The sequence below is a fragment of the Chiroxiphia lanceolata genome, chromosome 9 (assembly GCF_009829145.1).
Source record: "Chiroxiphia lanceolata isolate bChiLan1 chromosome 9, bChiLan1.pri, whole genome shotgun sequence".
Lineage (NCBI taxonomy): Eukaryota > Metazoa > Chordata > Aves > Passeriformes > Pipridae > Chiroxiphia > Chiroxiphia lanceolata.
In genome coordinates, this window is record NC_045645.1 from 24,091,085 (window position 1) to 24,111,296 (window position 20,212).

The 20,212-nt window shown below is 38.7% G+C and overlaps 1 protein-coding gene across 1 annotated transcript; it reads right to left on the reverse strand.

Moving 5' to 3' along the window:
- Positions 1 to 11,132: 11,132 nt before the first annotated feature.
- On the reverse strand, positions 11,133 to 14,743 carry RGS1 (regulator of G protein signaling 1). Its single transcript, XM_032695876.1, has 5 exons — positions 14,550 to 14,743; positions 14,078 to 14,161; positions 13,393 to 13,454; positions 12,683 to 12,846; positions 11,133 to 12,009 (listed from the first exon to the last, which is right to left on the reverse strand). Exons 1-5 carry the CDS (start codon positions 14,648 to 14,650, stop codon positions 11,824 to 11,826), a joined length of 597 nt encoding a protein of 198 aa, XP_032551767.1. The 5' UTR covers positions 14,651 to 14,743; the 3' UTR covers positions 11,133 to 11,823.
- Positions 14,744 to 20,212: the final 5,469 nt, after the last annotated feature.

Here is a 20,212-nt window from a genome sequence, read left to right on the forward strand (position 1 = left end):
TGCCTTTCATCTTATTTTCCTTCTTTCCCTGACACCTATATTGAGTTTTACATTATTTGAGAGTCTTACCCTGTATGTTTCCTACAGGATATTGAAACTTCATAACTCTGCCCAACTGCTGCACTGCTACTCCTGCTACTCATGCTCCCTGCAGCCCTATAGGATTGCCAGTGGCCACTGCCTGTTGCCTACTTTGGAATTCTCTGAACTATGTTCTCTGCTTTGTTTCTTTGTCCTATTCGTTTTGTGAGTATTTACTTATCTCACCCTCTGCCTAAAAACAGAGTGTCTTTTAAAACTACACAATATTCCATATTTAAGATGAAGTTATGCATTTAAATTCTAGCATAGGGTTATTACTTATCATCTTAGTTTAGACTATTTTACCCAATTCTGGGTATTTTCATGCGGCAATCATTAGTCTTCTATTCACTGAAATATAAATTACATACAGCCTTTGTGGCTGTTTGGAAACCTGGAGAAACCCATGTAGGTTGCCTGCTATACAGAAACGCTCAAAAAATATTAGATTAAGCAATGTAATGTAATCTAGTTCAGCTACTTCCATCTAAATTCAAAGTGTCATTCAGTAATTTGTTTTTTCTTCAGGTGATTTCTGTATGAAGTTACTTCTGTGTAAGGAAATGTTATTGTTCTGAGGAACCATTTTAATTTGAGTGAGAGGCTTTATGCAAATATTATTCCCCAGGGCTGTTGAGTACACACATTTGTCAAGCATACATATCCAGGGCTTTGTGGTTCTCTCCTTTTATGTTACTCATCTCCTAGTAGACCAAGGAACAGAGCATGCTGATTATATCTTTTCCAGAGCTCTTTGGAACATCTTTTTTCCACTGAAGCATAGTATATGTTTCATTAGTGAGATGCTGTGTGTTTCTGCTGACCATGGTGTTAACCCTAAAATAAGACAGGACTAGTGTGAAAGCTACAACATCCCTTGAGCAGTTTGTTGGGTTTGGATCGTGTGATCTTCACAAGTGCTGCCTGTTACTTTACCTATATTAATGTCTATTGTAAATCGTAAATTGCATCTTAACTACTCAATACATCTTTGCAGAGTTCAGCTAACCAGACTTGGATCATGGGAACTCTTTTCATCCAATCCATATCAGTGATGTGTAGAATCCTTTCTCTTTGCTCATTATGAGGCTTTATTGCAACAAGACCGTAAGTTCTTTTAACGTGTGGGACCTGTGCTTCCTGCAGGACCTGTAATCAAACAAAGTCACGTGGCTGCAAGGTTTTTGGACAAGGAATTGCCTGACTGATAATATATGAATCCAAGTGCTGAAGTTATTCATGTCTGTAAAACATAAAAGCAGTACTGATCTGGAAATGACCATTTAACCATTAACATGTTTTATATTGGAGAAACATCAGGAAAACTGATTTAGTATATCAAAGAACAAGATCTGTTTACTTTTCAAATTACAACATGCATTTTGATTTTTTCACCACCTTTATGCTGTGCCAATGAATCTGTAAACTACCTAATGTCACAGTTTTTAGTACACATCTAGCTTTCAGCTAGCCCTCAGAGAGAAACTGCTATATTAAAGTTTTAATTAATTGCCTCTAATGTTATTCAACTTACTTTGCACTGTTACACAAAATATTCATATATAAATAGGGATAAAGTTGTTTATACATCAGAAACATTTCAAACATGAATGCCTTTGCTATGATGAAATACCGTTTTTCTCTTGGCATGAAAAGTTATTTCCCTGCCTTTGCTATACTTTGCTGTTTTAATATATCAGAGTATGAAATCTTATACTTCCACAAACTCTTCCTGTTTGCCTTGTTTAAAAAGCTTCATTTAGCAGTTCCATTTGTAAGGGTAATTTTCCAAATTTCTTGACTCGTTCTTTTGTTTCATCATTTTCTCATGGTGTAGATAGTCTTAGTACCCTTTGGCTGTGCCTGTGCTGCTTGTGTTAGTGCCTGACTCCTTTTTTTTTTATACAGACATGGGTGAACAGTTGCTGTGGTTTCTGCCAGAAAAAGCTCCTTTGATTAAGGGGCGGAAAACATTACTCACAAAACTTGGACAATACATGCAAGATTTCAATGAAGTAAAGCACATTTTCATGTCATTACTGCTGATCAGTAGAGATGTCAAGATAATTTCAGTGCAAACAGACTGTCAGTGGTGCATCAGTCCAAAGTTCTTTATATGAAATCTAAAGTCCATGTTGAAATGAGACAAAAGGCACAAGCATTGCATTGAAACTAAGTTTCGTCTTCCTGCAGGAGAGCATTAGGAAGCACTTTGGGCTGCCATGAGTGAAGCTTTATTTTCTGCTCTGATCCATTAGTGTCAGGCACTAACCTGCTCTTGCACAGCATCTGAGGGATGGTAGACCAGAATTCTCTTTAAACTTGTATGAGGTCCCCTGTCATTCTTCTCATAGCTGTTGCCCAGGTTATGGCCTCCTTTTAAATTGGGACTGAGGTTATCTATGTTTTGCTTATTCTTCTCTAGCCAGGTGTTGCAAGGCAGCTGTGCAGAGCAATAGCTCTTAAGTTGCTGTTTGTGCCAGTGGTAGATTTGTTTGTAGTGGTATTGGGGCTTTGAAACTAAGTGCTACCTCAACTAATTGCTGCAAATTAGTCATGGAAGGGGATATTTCTAGGCAGTTTTCTGTTCTTCCTGGGCTGGTTGTGATCTCTGAGGATTTGCCAGTGCCTGTAAAGTGCAGATTGACACTGTTGAAGAGGGCAAGGTTGGTCATCTCCCTGCTCCATCTGGCAACCCAGTTGTGTACAGTGATATTTCTTTCAATCTTATCTCTCTTCTGACTCATTTATTTTCGTTTTACGGAGTCTCCTAGGCAAAGCATGAGCTGTGTAGAATTGGAACTTCACTTGAAGCTTGAACCTACAATAATAGAGTGCACTCATTTATTTTATTGCAGCTCACCCTACTGGTATGCAGCCTTTGTGTGTGAGGATGTACACCAGTTTCCCCACAGTAAGGGTTCTGCTAGGGAGGAAATGTATGTGGTGTGCTCCCCCACAGCAGAACCTTGTGTTTGAGCAGGGCAGCATCAGACACATGAGACTTGGCCTGTGCTATTGGCTCCTTGCTATTTGGCAAGGACAAATATCCTCATGCGATCTATTTTCTATGGGTTGCTATTTCATTAAATCTTATTTTGTGTTCTTCATAATTTTACACAGGATTCTGGAGTATTTTATTCTATTTCTATATTGGGAATGAGAAGGGGCAAATATCTATGCAATGTGTCTGAGCTAATTATTCAAATAACCACAACAGTGACATGTTTTGACTTTCTCATGTACTTCCTCAAACATCATACTTTAATGTCTCATATAGAGGCAGTTATATGCTAAAAGTATCTGAGGGCTGGAACTTGACAAGCTAAAAATGGCTATAAACAATTTCAGTTGTAGAACTACTTAAAGTTAAATAAGAAAAAAAGCATCATGTTAATAATGGAGTTAACTCTGGAGAAGTTACAGAATGGAAATCCCAATGATGTTGTTAGTCTCCAGTAGTGGTTTGAACCAATATTTAACCAAGGTATTTACATATGTTTTGTAAAAACCTTGTATGTATAGATAGGTACATATGCAAGTTCTTTTGCAAAAGCCTAAATCTATCTATTTTGTAATAAATTTCACTGGCATGAAATGATAGCGCATCTAAATTCTCAGTATTAAAATTAATGTTAATGAACTATTTAGGGCTTTTTTTCTATCAAGTGTTGCTCAGGAGACCATATATGACCAGATATGACATGTCTTTGTAGGTTTAAATTGTGCAGAGACTGAGGATCAGTAACTAATGACTTTATGTTCACATATTTTTCTTTTACATATTACAGACATAAAGAAATAGTGTAATATTTTTTTAATTGAAATAAACTTATTTTGGGATTTTCTCTCTAAGTTTGTTTTCACTATTAAGTTGAAGAAAATAGTTTTGCAAACCTCTCTTGACTTGTACAGTGGGAGGATATTTAGGTACAGGACTTGTTGCTTATTTCGTATCTGCAGTTTTGTTGTATTCTTGACCATGCTCTAAAGCATCATTTGAAATGTAATGGTTATCCACAGGCACTTAGCATTGCCTGAGTCTCTTAGCATTGGGTGACTGACTTGCTGGAAAATGTGTCCTTGGATCAGTGTAGAGGAACTGTAAAACCAGAGAATCTGTTTGGGTGGGAAGCCCTCAGAAACCTTAGAGACCCTGAAGGGCTGTGGGTACATTCCTGGCTGCCATCTCCGTGCCTCCCAGCCACTACAAGGATTCTCCTTGCTCTTGACAGAACTGCTGCCATTCAAACCTGTTCCTACTTCATTAAACTTGTTGCAAATATGATTTTACAATTTGTTTCTGAGTCAGCTCTCTTCACTACCATCATTCATAGCTTGATACCCAGAATGTTACCTATATACTTCTGGCTTTAAAGCCCATAGGAGTGGAAATTTTAGTCATTAACCAGGTGTGCTGCTTCACTGAAATACTGTGATTTAACCAAAATTGTACACTTCCTTTTATTGCATCTATATTCCACTAGATGTCATCTGGTACCACTCTGAAGAAGGAGGTTGAACTGTGGTGTTCATCAGCTCAAACTGGCCTCATGAAGGGTAGATGTGGGTGCAGGCTCTGTGGACATTCACTGCAGTGCCACTGACGAATGGTCTCATTTAGCCTCAAAGACTCCTTGTGCAGACAGGTGAGACACTGAGATCAGCAGGAAACTGAGACATAGCTGGAACAGGCAGGTTGACATGGCTTCTGAAACGGCTTTGTTCCTTTGAATTCCTTGTGTTGCCATCTGTATGGGCACAGAACAGCTTTAGTGTCATGAGGGGATGTGCTACATAGGAATTGATCATTGTTTGGTTTATTCAGTGGTTGAGCTTGACATCCTTTTCAGAAAAGAAAATGATGAGGAAAATTGAAAAGTACAAAAAATTAAAGATGGCTATATCATACCAGAGCTGCTGAATTTGTCAATTGTCAGACCTGTTCTTTTCTAGGGATTCACTCTTAATTGCCAGCCAGTTTAGAAAATGTATGCTGACCATCTTGATTGCAACAATTTTTGCTTTTAGTGAGGATAATGCTCCCAGATGAGTTCTTGCTCAGTCTTCTATTTCCTTTTCTGTTTTCTTGCCTTCACTTACCTAGTATCACCTTTCTTAACTTTCATGGGATTTTTTCCTCCTACCGTTGTATTAATTATTTCCCATTTGTGTTTCTATTTTAATGTTCCTCTGCTCAATAAACATCTCACCCACCTACATCTGTTTCGCACTAGTGCATGTGGAAGTGCTGTCTGTCTCATTCTCTGTGTTGTACCCATTCTTTCCATCTACCCACATGCTCCCTTGCCTGCACATTGCCACCCTTCCTTCTGCAGTGCACCCACACACTGGCACTCATGAATGCCAGGGACACTGCTTGTTGGGGCTTGCCTGGTGCTCAGGTCCTACAAGGGCATGTTAAATAGGGACACCCAGGATGGGCCTAGAGGTCCAGGTCTAAGCACAGGAAAAGCAGTTAGACAGTAAGATGCCTTTGTTAATCTTGAGGTGAGCACAAAGTGGATACTCTGATCTAGCTGCTGCTCATCCTTAGTGCTGTTTGAGTGTGCGTAGTACAGAAATAATGGATCAATGTTCTTGCTTCTCGCTTAGTACAGCCTTAAATATTTCTAGCAGAGAGTCCTGTTTCTCTAATTACATCTGACTTGGTGGCTTTGGCAGATTTTGTTGGGAGCTTTCTTGCTATACATATGAAAATAGCCTCAGGAAAAGTTAGGTTCAGTGTGCAACAAACGTCTGCTCACAGGATAACAGGGAACGATGTGCACAGGTTCAACTCCTTACAGTAGGTCACAACAATCAATAAGTTGTCTGCAAATATAGAGATAATGCAGTGGTTTGTTTCTGGGTAGAAGTAACCAAGGCCTGCTAGTAGTTACTGACTGAAGAATTTCAGTAGTTTCTGTGTTCATGGCTTTAGATTTTAACAATAAAGTTGGACAAATCTTAACATCGTGACTGGTTTCTGCAAACTATTAGCCATTGTCTGCTGAGTGAGAACAGATTCATGTCTAGATAGCACTTTTGAAAGTCTCACCTCAGTTGTACTGTGTGACCTTTCTCTTCCTTTTTTCTTCCTAATACTGTGATGTCATTGTGTGAGCCTCATATCCTGCAGCCATTGCAGTAGGAAAACACATCATGTCATTAGAAACTTGGACTGATTTTTAAATGAATTTTCAACCCACCCCTTCATTCAGGCTTCCTGGAGGAGGGTACTGTGGTCTGGGTATGATGCACTGCATGCCCTGAACTCTGTCAGACTCTGCATTCCCACACAAAGCTCTGCAGTGAGCAAGGTTAATCACACCACCTGCAGGGGCACTCATTTGGAAGATCCTGGTTCTCCATCTTGCCACTCTTTGTTTATGTCAAGTTATCAATTGTGGTGTGGTCCAAGTTGGTCAGAACATTTGACTGTGTTAATCCAGGGCCCCTGTATCCTGTTGTTGTTCCAGCTGGACTTTGGGCTCTGTTTGAACATCCAGAGTGTGTTCACTGTTTCCTCAGACTGGCACGAACAAACACACTGCCTTACTCAAACTTGTGGCTGGTTGAATTCTGTTCAATATTGAGTCTCTTCTCTGTATCTTAAGTTGGCTTCTTGACCTTCATGGTTGACAAATCATTTGCTACAGTAAATGTAGTACAGACTTACAGACTTCTTCCAAAAGTAGTATGGAAATCATGGGTTACTGAATTATTACTCTTATGCAAAGAGTGTTTGTTTTATTTTTGAAGCTTGTTCTCTAATAGCAGAAGCCCTCCAACCAGAGTAACTTGAAAAAAACCCAAACCCCTTGTGACTCAAGTGATGTCAAGTTTGTAGACAGCTGTGCTGTCACTTTAGTACTTTGGCTGCATAACAAACTTTGAAGAGAAGCATTGCTAATCTGCTCTGTTTCTCTCTGCGCACAAGTCTAGAGTGGTCCTGAAAGGTTTACATTCCTGCATTTCATGTTCTACTCAAGCTATTTCTAATTTTATTAGTGAAAGGGACCATATGAGAGCTGGTCTCCAAAGTGGTTTAGATAAGTGCTTTAAGGCTGTGTGGTGCTTAGGCTGCTTGAGGAAATTGAAGGGAAATGCTCAGTAGAATGTAAATGTTGATCATCTTTGGGGTCTTTTAAGAGAGTACCTTCTGGGGATGCTTTGAGAAAGGAAGGGGAATGAGTTTATTTCCAAAGTAGGCACACTGGCTCATGATTGATGTAAATCTTCTTTTTGTGACTTAAAACCTTTGAGGCTGTATCTGTCCAAGCAAAGAGAAGAGGAGGCTCAGGGGAGACCTCATCACACTCTACAACTCCCTGAAAGGAGGTTGTAGCCAGGAGGGGATTGGTCTCTTCTCCCAGGCAGCTCTCTCAGTAAGACAAGAGGGCACGGTCTTAAGATGTGCTGGGGGAGGTTCAGGGTAGATATTAGGAAGAAAGTCTTTACTTTCTGAAGGTAGTCAGGCACTGGAATGGGCTGCCCAGGGAAGTGGTGGATTCTCTGTCCCTGGAAGTTTTTAAGATGAGACTGGATGTGGCACTTAGTGCCATGGTCTAGTAACCATGGTGGTAGTGGATCAAGGGTTGGACTTGATGATCTCAGAGGTCTCTTCTAACTCAGCTGATTCTATGATTCTAAAGCCAGGGGATAACTTTAGCTCCCCTCTGACCTTGTTTCTGAGCATCCAAGAAAAATTTAAATCATCCGATGATTAATTAACCAAGAACTTCTTTTGCAATTTCTGCCTGTGTTTAATGACTAAAGATTTTATTTCAAAAAGCTTCATTTATAGACATTACACACTCTGATACAATCAACCTGTGTCTCTGAATGGAATATGAGAAAATCTAATTTTTCCACCTTCTGTCATCTGTTTTTGCTTTTCAAACTCATTTCACTACTATAAAGGAGTTGACATCTGGAAAGCCTGCTGCTGCAGAGCGTGGGCAGGGAGAGGTGGCACTGAGGAGTCTAAGTGGTGAATCTGTACTGTGTGTCACTATCTCAGCTTTAGTTTCCTTCCTGCTTCACTGTGCATAATGATAGAATGTCTCTGCTAGCAAGTTTCCATGGATGGTCTATTCAGTATATGGGAGAGATTGGTACTATGTTATACCATGGCTTATTTGGGAAAATATTAAAAATACCTGTTTTGGTGAATTAATTTTTTCCAAATTGGAGAGGTTGAAGTTAGTCTTCTAAATTCACATTCAGGGTCTGCTGGACCCTCGAATCCTTCTGTAAAGAAAACTGAAGCAGAGAAAAGTTAATTCACTCCAAAAGTATACCCGAAGAGGGTACAATGATTGATTTTTTACACTGGAACACTGGCAAACAATGAAAATGTTTCCTTCAGGGCTAAGGCAGAACACATAAAGAAAAGTCTGAGTCACTACTGTCAAATCTTAAAGCTTCTCCATGTACTGCATCCTGTTTTCCTATACTCTTCTGTAGCTGATGGTCAGTCTGATTCAACTGCTTCTCTTAGAGACAGTGAATGGAACAACAAATATCCATTCTTTTATTGTGTGCTTTTTCCAGAAAGGGAAAGCTAAATCTAGTTCAAAAAAAAAAAAAAAAGGCACAACCCACAGCTGTGAAACCACTCTGTGATATTGGGGCTATTCATGTGCATGAGTGGAGGGAGGAGATGAGTGTATGCACCTTGTAAATAAACCAAGGGTCACAGAAAGTACTGAGTTCCTCTGATCTATATGTTCCACTGTTTTTCTGAGTCCAAAGAACCTCTGTTTAGGCAGTATTTAAAAAAAAAAAAAAAAGAATTCACTGCAAAATAAACATTGTATACTGTATTTAAAAAAAAAAAATAATAGAAATACCTATCTCTGAACCATTCTAAACCATGTAAATATTCTTAACTGTCTTAAAGTAATGTAAAAATTCTTTCACTTGTACGGTCGGACAAATACTTATAGCTTCTTTTATAAAGTACGAATGGCACCATAAATTGTCATAAAATATATCCAGATCTCTCAGACCTTGTTTAAGCACTAGTTTTGTATAGCCCTGCTATAGCAACAGATATATAATACTGGGTGTATGACAGCACCCCAGAGCCAGGTCTGAATTTCTGCTATACTGTTTATTGCTTTGTGAAACGTGGTTGTGTTGCCAGGGGACGCTGGAGTGGGCTGGAGTATCTCTGGAATTAACAACCTGGGTAATTGACTTCTGCAGTTGATTTCAGGTTTGTACTGCAAATAAGGTGAAAGACTAAAAAATATACCAAGGTTGGGGTTTATGGAGTGGAATCATTTCTTTTTGATAAAGAAAAAACCTTTCAATTCTCTCACTGTACCAAATCATGAAGTAGGGAGAGATGCATGTGGAAAAGAGGCAAAAGTCCCTTCTTCCCTTCTAAAATACTCTGGTCTATACTAGCTGTGTAATACAAGTTGCTCTACAGTCTTCTCTGCCAGCAACAAGCCATTTAAAAATAAATGAGAATTCTAACTAACCATGCTATGAAATATGATTTTAGTCAGAAATTTCATACAAGTGCTTGGCTAAATTGTAGCAAAATTGTAAAACTGCAGGGGAAGCAAACGAAGACTGTGGCCATACTAATTTAAGGGATTTACAGTCAAAAGAACAATGTTACTTGAAGGCAGTGTCTGTTCAAAGAGTAGCTGGTATTTCATAGTTCTCTTTTGTCTTCTCTGAGGTTGAAGTAATGCAAGAAGTGCCATTTGGTCCATGTCTGTGTCAGAACAAACATCGTGATCCACCTTGTGTGGGAGGCATATTTGTTGTTCCTGCTCCACAGAAATTAGATTTATTTGTAGTGATCCTGGGAAATTATTTCATGTAAGAGTGCCAGCTGGAGGTTGCTTTACATTGTTTCAGGAGCATTCAGGTTTTGCAGCCAGACTCCCCCAGGTATACATATTTAGCAATAATACTGCAAGACCAGGTTCTTTTCTTCTGCATTTTTTGGCCCTGAAAGGAGGAAGATGTGATTTGCAATGGCTTCCAGCTCCAACAGCTGGTGATGGTGGAAGCTGGCAGTGTTTGCCATTTTGCTCTGTTCCTTCCAGCTGTTTTGCTTGTAACATAGATTTTTGTTCTCCCTTGGAGGTCCCAAAGTCCCCAAAGGGTGGCAGCAAGAACACACGGTCTGTTCTCGCCATGAGGTGACATCTCTGGGTTTATAACTTCTCCATTTGGTAAGGAATAATGCAGTGGGCCTGACTAAGCTCATGTTATTTTGGAAAAATGGAAAATGTGAGAAAATCTTGTATTGCCACCCATGTGATACCAGTATCTCATGATGGTAACTCATTAAGACCAGGGCACTCTTTGATTTATTTTTCATTGTAAACTCTAATGTCACAAGATCTCAAACACTTTAGTTTGGGTGGTACTCATGTTCATAGTTACATAGTTCAAGCATAATCACACAACTTTTCTTCTTTTACTTTAATTCTCATCACTACCCACTGTGGTATAGGCTACTCAACATTTGCAGTGAAATCATGGGATCTTTGATGCTAATATTGGTATTGTAAGGTACAGTCTGGATCTTACCAAGGTGATATCACAAGCAATGGGACTGCTGGTGAGCCTCTCTGATTGCTGCCTCTCTGCATAAGCAACCATGGGTGATGTGTGTGCTCAACACATTATTAGTGTTAAAAGGGGATTGAACTGTTAGTTCAGTGGTTAAACAATTTCTGTATTTGAGATTGGTTTGAAGTGCTGGTAGCTGGGGCAGTATGAAAAACAGGGAGGAAGTTTAGACCTGCTCCTCTTTTTTGTGTGTGTTTTGGGGGTTTTTGTTTGTTCTATTTTTTATTTGTTTGTTCTTTCTCGGGGGTTGTGAGGATGGATCTGTGTCGGTCAGGATCACCTACTCCAGATAACTAAGGTTATGGTTGTGTAAAATGGATAAAAAGAGACAAGTCCTGGTGGCAAAATTAATATTTGGATAAGAGGATGAGTAGTGGCACAGTGGGATGGAAGGGAATCATGTTTCAATACTTCAGTAATTATGGTTGAAAGACCACTTAAAATAAGATACAAAATGACAATAAAACTTTATTTTAAGTAGATTTCATTGAAGAGTTGCTTATTATTTTGCAATAAATTAAACAGCAAAGATGCTACATACCTGCCTGCTGAGTACAAACTTATTAAAAGTACAGCTTATATAATTCTTATATAATTTAAAACATAAATTTTAATACATGTCAATTTATAATATATTTACATAGCACAATAGCATCGTGGAGTTCACACTCACTTATTAACACTTCACAGATTTTTATGAAAGCTATCAGTCTTGTCTGAACGTTTTCTTGTTATGCACAAAATTGTCAGTCATCCTTGCTTTTCTTCTGAACTTGATAATCTTTTTCCAGTACTCAGCTTGATAGTCTTGCACTTCCTAATAATCAGCAGTTCTTTGGGATCGAAGATTTGTTTCAATGTTCACAGTGTAGGTCAAACAACAAATAGTCTCCATATCCTGTCTTGACTCCATGGTGTGTGGGAGGAGAGGATTTTCTCCCTGTGCTGATCTCACCCTTGTGACAGCCTTGCCAGCTTTTATCCTGCATTGTCTTGGCTGTGGAGCTTTTTGCATCTCCCTCGTACTCTTCCTCCCAAGGCAGGGATTTTCCTTGCCAAGATCCAACCACCCTGAAGGATCTTGTCAGAATACTTGACACAGAGTTTACCTGGCTCTTCACTGCCTCAAACACTTTATTTTGAAGTTTTGGGTTGCAGCTGGTTCAAAAGGTTCAGGTAGGTTTTGGATTTTAAAAATCTGGGATATGAATCCCTTTCCATAAGGGTGTACACTGTTTTCTGGGCTTCATCAAAACTTGTGTGAGTTGGGTCTTGAGCCTTTTTGGCTGTTGCTTCTCTCATCTGATAGTCAATATTGATCTGGAAAGGAAAAAGCAAATGCCATTTACTTAAAACGTGCTCTCTTTCTATATCTAATGTTTTTAGTGTGTTGGTTCAATATCAGAACTGCAAAGTGAGGGACTTTAGGTACTTATATTCCAATTAGGCACAGAAGTTGCTGTTCACTATAAAAGTGCAGTTTCTTATGGAGTCAGAAGTAATACAGCTCAACAATGGACTACTTGGAGGAACAGCCTCCAGTTAAAAAGAGAAATCTTGTGTTGATTGTCTCCAGTTTGAAACATGACCAACATACAGAACTTTCAATTTTCTAGAAGGTCCACATATTTTAAAAGACAAGAAATTACCCATGGTGCTTCTGCTAGCAAATTCTAAGGATCTACAGACACCATCAGTAATTCAAACTGGGCTGACTCAGCAAGAATCATCATATGCTAAGCTGCTGAGGCCTTTGCTGAGCTCTGCTAATGATACTGCCAAGTACTGGTCTGTATCCTGTGACTCTGTGAGATCTGATAATCTCATGGCTGAAGACAGCAATGATGCAATTATGGTCATGAAAACATGTGTCTGTCTCTTCCTCTTATGTAACTGAGTGAATGTGTGAGTACCTCAGTGAAACTACACTTCTATTTTCTGACTATCCAGAATCCTTGTACTGTAACACTGCACTGGCTGACTCTGTACATACCTGTTTAATAGCATCTGACTGAACAAACTCCTCATAAATCCTCTCTGCTTTGCCATGTAACTGATCAGACTGGGTTTTCTTGTAATCCTCACAAGCCAACCAGAACTCGATGTTTTCCTCGCTGAACTCTGACTTCAGGAACTCCCGAAAGACACCTTGACCACCTAAAGCCAAACACAAATACATCTTCACTTATTGACCAGAAAGGATAAAGTAAATAGCAGGAGTTGTATTGAAATCTGATATAAAATCTTGCCAAAATACACTGTTCTTCCCTTCTTCACCATACTACAGATAGTCTAATATTAAGGCTGGTGGGAGTCTTCATAGTTATGTTCAGTGTTTTTAGATCTAGACCCTGAGTACCATATTATATCAATAGGTTCTAGTCCTTCCTGAACAGATTGTCTTATGGTACAAGTGGAGAGAAAATTCCAAGTTAAACTGATGTATTATCCAAGGATAGAAGACTGAACTAAAAGCACTGAAATGAACTATTTGGGGATTATTTGATTTACTGAAAATGGAAAGAAGAAAAAAATCAACTTGGAAACAAAGCTGTACTAGTGGCCATGTTACAAAAGAGCTGTAAAAAACTGGAATGCAACTGGCCATTCTCTGGCAGTGTTTATATAATGCTACAGCTTTGCCTATTTGGTGAGATTGGACAAAATTTTGTCCTCATAGTCATACTGAAGTAATAGACTTACTTTGGCTGGCCAAGAGCTTTTCCAAAGACTGTGACCACTGAATTACTTCCTCTGTAGAAAACCTAAGATGACAGGAGAAAGAAAAACTTTAGGCAAGAAGTCATGGGGGTTTTTTTGCACATCTGAAGGAGATAAATTTTATTATTATATTCTAGGAATATGTATACCAGGTATTTACTAAGCTTATGGTTTTCTCATAATTTGAGACCCTGGAGACATCCTATTTTGAGGAAAATAATCAGAGATGGAAAAATGTGCAACTATCATGTTGTCCTGAATTCAGTTCTCAGGAAGATAAGCTTCTACTGTAATTGCAATAAAGTAATTTTGTACCTGTACTTCTATTTCCAAATTTCTGCAAGAATGGTAATACCTCCTGCTCTTCACTTAAGTGTGAAGCACTGTTTCTTGTAAATCTTTAGAGAATAGATACCAATGTCCTTCTGATGAAAATGGATTTAACTGAGGTGTCTTCTCCCTCACTATTTTATGCAAATACATCAAATCACTAAGAAAACATCTCTAACTCCATGAATAATTTCTATTTACTAATGTTCACCTCTCTTGCAGTTTGGAAATTCTAGGCATTATATTTGTTGTTCTAGTAGTTTAGAAATTAAGTAGTTTATTACATTGTAAACTAACTATAATTATATTTTATAACTTGTTTTATCTCAGTACTTACATGACATTTCTAGTGTTGGAAGTCTTGATCCCAGATTCAATATGTGGTACCATGCACTTCAAGTAGTTTTTGAGATCTGCACCACTGAAACAATGAACAGACATTTTTTGTAATCCATTAAAATTACAGTTGCATTTAAATTCCACTTAAATTTTCTTCAAACTTTTAAACAGAAACAGACAGGTCCATCCTATGACCGAAGTCTTGGAAGCTACGTACCCAAGCAATTTTTTTGAAAAGACTAAGAGACCCCCACCCCGTATCCAAATCTACTTCTGATTACTTAAAGCAATCAATTAATTGATATGCCTCAGCTCAAGCCTTTTTTAATGTTGCTGCAGTCCTGGGCTTTGAGCAGGCTTTTGCAGTCATCTAACCTGAAACACAGTGCTAATTCTTAATCTCCAAGATTAGCAGAGTGTTATTTTCACTTCTAATACATTAAAGTTTGTACTGAGTTGTATATACTTACAAAGACTTTTGCTTCTTTTTATGGATTTTGCCTTCTGCAAGATTGCAGTCTTCTCTTCCATTTAATTCAGTCATGTTGTGAGAAAAAAAAAATCCTGGCATTTTACTTAACTCCAATATGAAGCGACTTTTGCAGTGATAATCCTCCAAGCACCAAATGTCAGCTCTCTGCCTCTGCTGCTGCCTTTTATTGACGCAGGCAGTCCTTCTAGCTGGTGTGAACAGATCTGTTTATCATGTATCCTCACCACAAACTGGAAGTTCCCTTTTTTCAGTGCACAGTGACGTGAGTCTTTTGAGAAAGAAAACAGACAGCGGTGTCTTGTGGTTGAAGTTAAACCGGATGACACTGTGTGTGTCTGTTACCCCAAAAGAAAAAAGAATCTCCTCTAGAACTTTGAATCCTTGTCCCTTTCTGATTGGTACTTGCAAATCAGAAATATTTCTTGGTTTTATCAAATGAACTGCAAATACTGCAGTCTTTTTCTTCATAAAATTCACCTGTTACATGCCTATGACCTGAAATTTTCAATTAATTAGGTGGGCTTAGCAGAATACTAGAAAAAAGTACTTTAAGATACTCCAGTATTAAAGTTCCATATGCAACAAGTTATATGCAAGTCACCAATTACGTTTCAAACTAGAATACTATATTGGACAGAGGCATCTGGTTTGTTTAGACATGTGCTGTGAAAATATTTAGAAGTGATTTTCATAGGAAAGGCTTTTGAAGCAGCAAGAACTTATTTAATTTGGTGTAATTTTACCAAGTCAGATTATTTAGAAGCACACTGCCATATTTTCCAGAACACCTCCATAATTTTAAGTGACTTGGCACATATAAATATTAAGTTAAAGAGCTGCTGTTGTAACCACAATGTGAATATTACAGCAGGTTTGAGGGAGGTGTGTGGGTTTTGTGCATACTTGAGTTCCATTGCAAAGGAGAAACCATGGATATAAAACAAGATGAAGAATTAATTGTAACTCTGTCTGGGATGATGATTTAGACGTTGAAGTACTTGATCTGGTCCCTGGGCATCCCAATTTCTGCTTGATTGCTTGTTGGTTTTTTTGTGTTGATGGTTTTTTGTTGTTTTTTTTTTTTTTTTTCTGTGACATTTTGAAGATTTTGTTGTACTAAATAACACGTACAACTTTGATTACTTATAAATAGCTCATGACTGATGTGAGCAGGGCTGCATATGATCGTGGTAACTGCTCACACATCTACAGCTTCCTAGTGAGGCGTGATGCAAAGGACTGGGAGACCAATAGCTGCCTGCAGACAGCTGTGCACGCAAGGACACACCGTCTGCATCAGGGTGGTTTTAACCGCAGGAGGCTCCTGATCCTCAGTGTTTAGTGACACAAATGCGTCTGCATAGGTCGTACTGCAGGAAATATTTATCTCCGTGCTATCAGATAAACACTGACCTTTGTGCAGCAGAGGTATTTACCAACTGCTCTTAGCCGCCCTGAATAAGGCTAAAAAGGAAGAAAGAGATGTTATCAGTACTGTGTGTGTTTTTCGTACCTGGCGTGCTGGGCTTTGACATTCAGCCCCCTCAGCACCTCATTGTGTGTGCTCAGTTAGTAGCCGTCCTTAGTGAATTGCTGGGAGGGTTTTAGAGATGCTGCATCCAAACTCATCTCACAAAGGCACAATAAAAGGGTAAAAGGTGACAGACAGAAGTCACATTGAGGAGGGGAAAAAAACCGAAATCACTATTTCCTATCATATCTCCCGGTACTTTGTAGCCTAAGGCTAGAAGCAGGGCAATGTCTTGAACTTACGATTACAAACTGGTATAAACAAGCCACCGGAGACGTTCTGTGAGTCTAAGAGGGACTAGATAGAGCAGATTCCTTGAAGAATAGGATGGTTTGTTTGTTTATACCTACTCTCAATGCAAGACTGTTGACAGTTCGTTTGCAAGACAAGGAATGTCTGTTCTCCATTTAAAATGAAATTATTATCTTTACTTTTGGGATTTGTTAAATATATCAATGCATATAACAGGTGTTGCATCAGACCTTCCTCTAGAAAGGGATTATCATGTGGTCTTTGTACTTCACCTTCTTGCAATAAATATTCTCTTGAGTAAAGAAAGAATAGTATTCTTGTAATTTACATCCAGATAATGCTGCTGTCACACAATATTTGAATTGCTTTCCAGGTACTTTATCTTTTATAGAGGAGATCAGATGTATTAAATTACATAACAGCGTCATTTATAGAGATATTACACTGGACTCTAGGAGAAGTGATAACCTTTGTCTTTAGGATCCTGGTACTAATAAAGACAGTCAAAAGTGAAGTAGGAATAGGTGGGGTACTATACTGTGAAGGAAGAAAAAGTAGTGGTTAACAAACAGACCACCTGCCATCAGCTCATGTTTTTTATGTTCTGTTGTTCTCACATCCTCAATTAGCAATGCTCTTAATACATTGGAGAGTCCTCTCCCATCTTCCAAATCAGTAAACCCCATTCTCTGCACTACTACTGCTGCTCTTTATTCGTGTGCAAACAAAATCAGAGCTGCCTCTCTGGTTCACTCTATGCCAGGTCTATTTGTCTGCTTGTGTAAAGGTTCGTTTAAGACTGGGAAATGCAGAGAGAAGATTGGGAGTTACGAGTATCTGATTTGGAGAAGGGATGAACAATGTGTGCCTAGGAAAGAAGTTTGGCTCATAAACTTCTAGCTTAGGCTGTAAGAAGTGTAAAGGCAATGTAAAACAACAATATTCTCATATCTTCCTGTAAGCAGTACTCAAACTCCGCAAAATCAAAGCTTATTGCATTTAGTAGCAGACATCTCAACCTGGAAGCGTGATTATTATTCACTTTTTTTCCTCTAATGTGGATAAATACTTTCTTCCTCTGCGCAACTCTGATATTCAAGACATCCTTTTTTTTCCTCAATGGCATGTTTCACAGACTTTGACTCACTCTTTCTATGCAAGCCCACTTCTCTTTAAAACATTACTTGTTGAGCCCAGTGCAAGTTTCCCAATTTCAAAAATGGGAAAAATTGTCTACAAGACTTAGGTAAATATACAATTACAGTGAGAAGGCAAAGAACAATGGCAAGATTCATAGGGCTGACACTAACTTTTCTCATTACTTGGGTAACCTTATGCTTCCACAGAAAGTCTGCAGACCACAGAAAACGAGGAAAACCCCTGGATGGAATTTCCAAAATTAAAAGTGCTTTGCTAACTATGTATTTGGTTATTGTAGGGGATTCTGCTTTGCACAAGAGCTGGAATAGATCCCATGGATGGACTAGAGGTTGATTACCTGCAGCTAGCACCATTCTGTTGTTCTGAATACTCTGACTTGACATTTGCAGTGTCAAAAGGGCTACTGATTTTTAACTTGACTTAAAAAATATAATACTTTCAAACCATATGCATACAGCCATATTCAGGGTCACTGTCCTTGTTTCCTGTAGACAGAAGTGTAGTCCGGGTTCTGGTGGGGTTTAACATGACTCCATGAGGTATCATAGTTATGTCCAGAGCCTGTGGAAAGCTTTTGCATAACTTCTGTCCTCCTAATTTCCTGGATTTCTTTCAGTTTCCTTGGGAGATGGTTGGTAATAGACCTGTCTTTTTCATTTCCTACTGTCTTAATCTACTCATATAATACTTTCCTCTATTTCATGCAGAGCATGATGGCTAATTGCTTCTTGAAATACTTCCTTGCTTAATAATCAGTCTTCTTCTGTATTATTACAGGAAATTGCAAAAAGTATATTTTAAGCCTTACAATTGTAGGGTTTATTAGAATAATCCCATCATTTGATACAGAATTCTTTTTATCCTAGGGTTTGACCCCATTGCCTCGTTTAACTCTGTCCAATAAAAGGACAGAGGAGCACTTTTTGCAGCAACAGTAGCACAGGTGGCCTTCATCAGCTGGTTTCTGCTGATTTCCAGATGTCTTGTAGGTTTGTGATAAGTAATTCATCCAACTTAATGTGCACAGAAAACACTTGCAAATATTTACTAATCTCCAACCTGTTACCATGCATTGTTTTCTGTTATTTTTGGTGACCGGTTGATAAGAGTGTAAGAGAAAAAATATCAGAATTTCCAAGGTTACTGGACAAGTTTGGTTAAAGCAAAGAGGATAAAACATCCTGTGAACTCTTAAGTCCCATTTGCTGGTGTAAATGACTTCAAGCTTCTCCTTCTGACTTCTGCTTTTATGTTTCTTTTTGGTCACTCTTGACAATTTTTAGCTTCACTGCACTCTTGCTGTTTATCACAGAGTTCTCTGGAGTTAAGCCTGGCAACAACTGCTGAGGTCAAGTGCCCAGCCAGACAGTGCTGCCCCACTGCAGAATATCCACCTGCCCATCACATAGCTGAGTGCCAGCTATGAAAACAAGTGATTTCTTTGAAATGCTGCTGTCTTTTATGTGACCTAAAGTCAACTGCTGATAAACCATCTCTCTACCAAAAAAAAAAAAAAAAGGTGCTTAAAGGAAATAGAAACTAGTTTTTATGTGAGAGGAAACAGTGCTCATTAAAAAAAAAAAGGGTGGGTACTTTTGAGGTGCAGGGATGATATGCTGGAACATTAGGATTTTCTCTAATAGCATGTAGTCAGTCCATAACAGTCATGGTATCCATTATGATTTATTTTTATATCTAATTTCTACTACAAGCAAAAGTTTACTCGAATGAAATACTGAAGCCATTAAGATAAAAATCTTAATACTGGTTTTAGTGGTCTCATTTTTGGTGTTGGAATGATTTGACTGAGAATTGGTTTCTTTGAGGACTATTGCTTTTGTTTGAAAGTTCAGATGTTCCCAATGTTAGCTGTTGTTCCTAATTAATTCAATGATAGTTTTAATTTTGGAACCACTGAGGCCTAACTGGGATTGAATGGCATCATACTTCTCAAAATACAAGAGGACTTCTATATTTGAAAAATAATTGAAGCCTGATGCCAGCCTAGGTCAAGGAATGCCACAAGCTAAACCTTGGGCAATGATCTACCACTTGAGGAAAGTCTTGTGGTGTTCGTTCTGTGGGAGACCTGACTCTGGAGGACAAGTAACCAGAGCTTTCCTGCAATCTGTTTTAGCTCTTTCACTTCCTCAACATAAAGTAACTTGACAGAAACATTCCTGCAAACTGCCAGTTCTACCCAAAATTGCCCTGTCTCTGAAGTATCTGCAGGATACTTTTAGGGGATTTTTTTTTTTCTTTTAGGGGTTCCCCTAGCTTCTGAGGGAACCTTGTGGAGTTTTGGGGGTTTTTTTGGACCATGACAGCGAAGGAGAGACCTGTCAGGAGGTCTTGAAATCACTGTGGAGAGCACTCAAGTGATGTTTTCCCTGGTTTTATGAATCATATGGAGAGTAAAATACAGTCTAGTCTCTACATCCATTCTGCTATGCCTACTGGCTCTGTAAAGAGATGGCAACAGGTCTTTCCTTTTTCTGTCTAAACCTCTAAATGTTTCCATGGGCACTGTGCTCCCACCTTTTGTGACTTCAGTCATGTCACTCACCTCTCTGGCTGTTGTAAGTGACCATTAGCTACTGAAAGCCTTCGAATTTAAAACGTTGCAGAATATAAGTTGTTATTATGGTTACTCTTTTCTCTGTGGCATCTTTTCAAACTTTCATGACTCAGCTTTA

Bases quoted from the DNA above. Each gene is read 5' to 3' on its own strand.
- RGS1 (XM_032695876.1), bottom strand. From the start codon at position 14,650: ATGCCAGGATTTTTTTTTTCTCACAACATGACTGAATTAAATGGAAGA. The intron at 14,162-14,549 runs GTAAGTATATAC...TCATTGTTTCAG, and splicing joins AAAAAGAAGCAAAAGTCTTT to TGGTGCAGATCTCAAAAACT. The intron at 12,010-12,682 runs GTATGTACAGAG...TTTCCTTTCCAG, and splicing joins AGTCAGATGCTATTAAACAG to ATCAATATTGACTATCAGAT.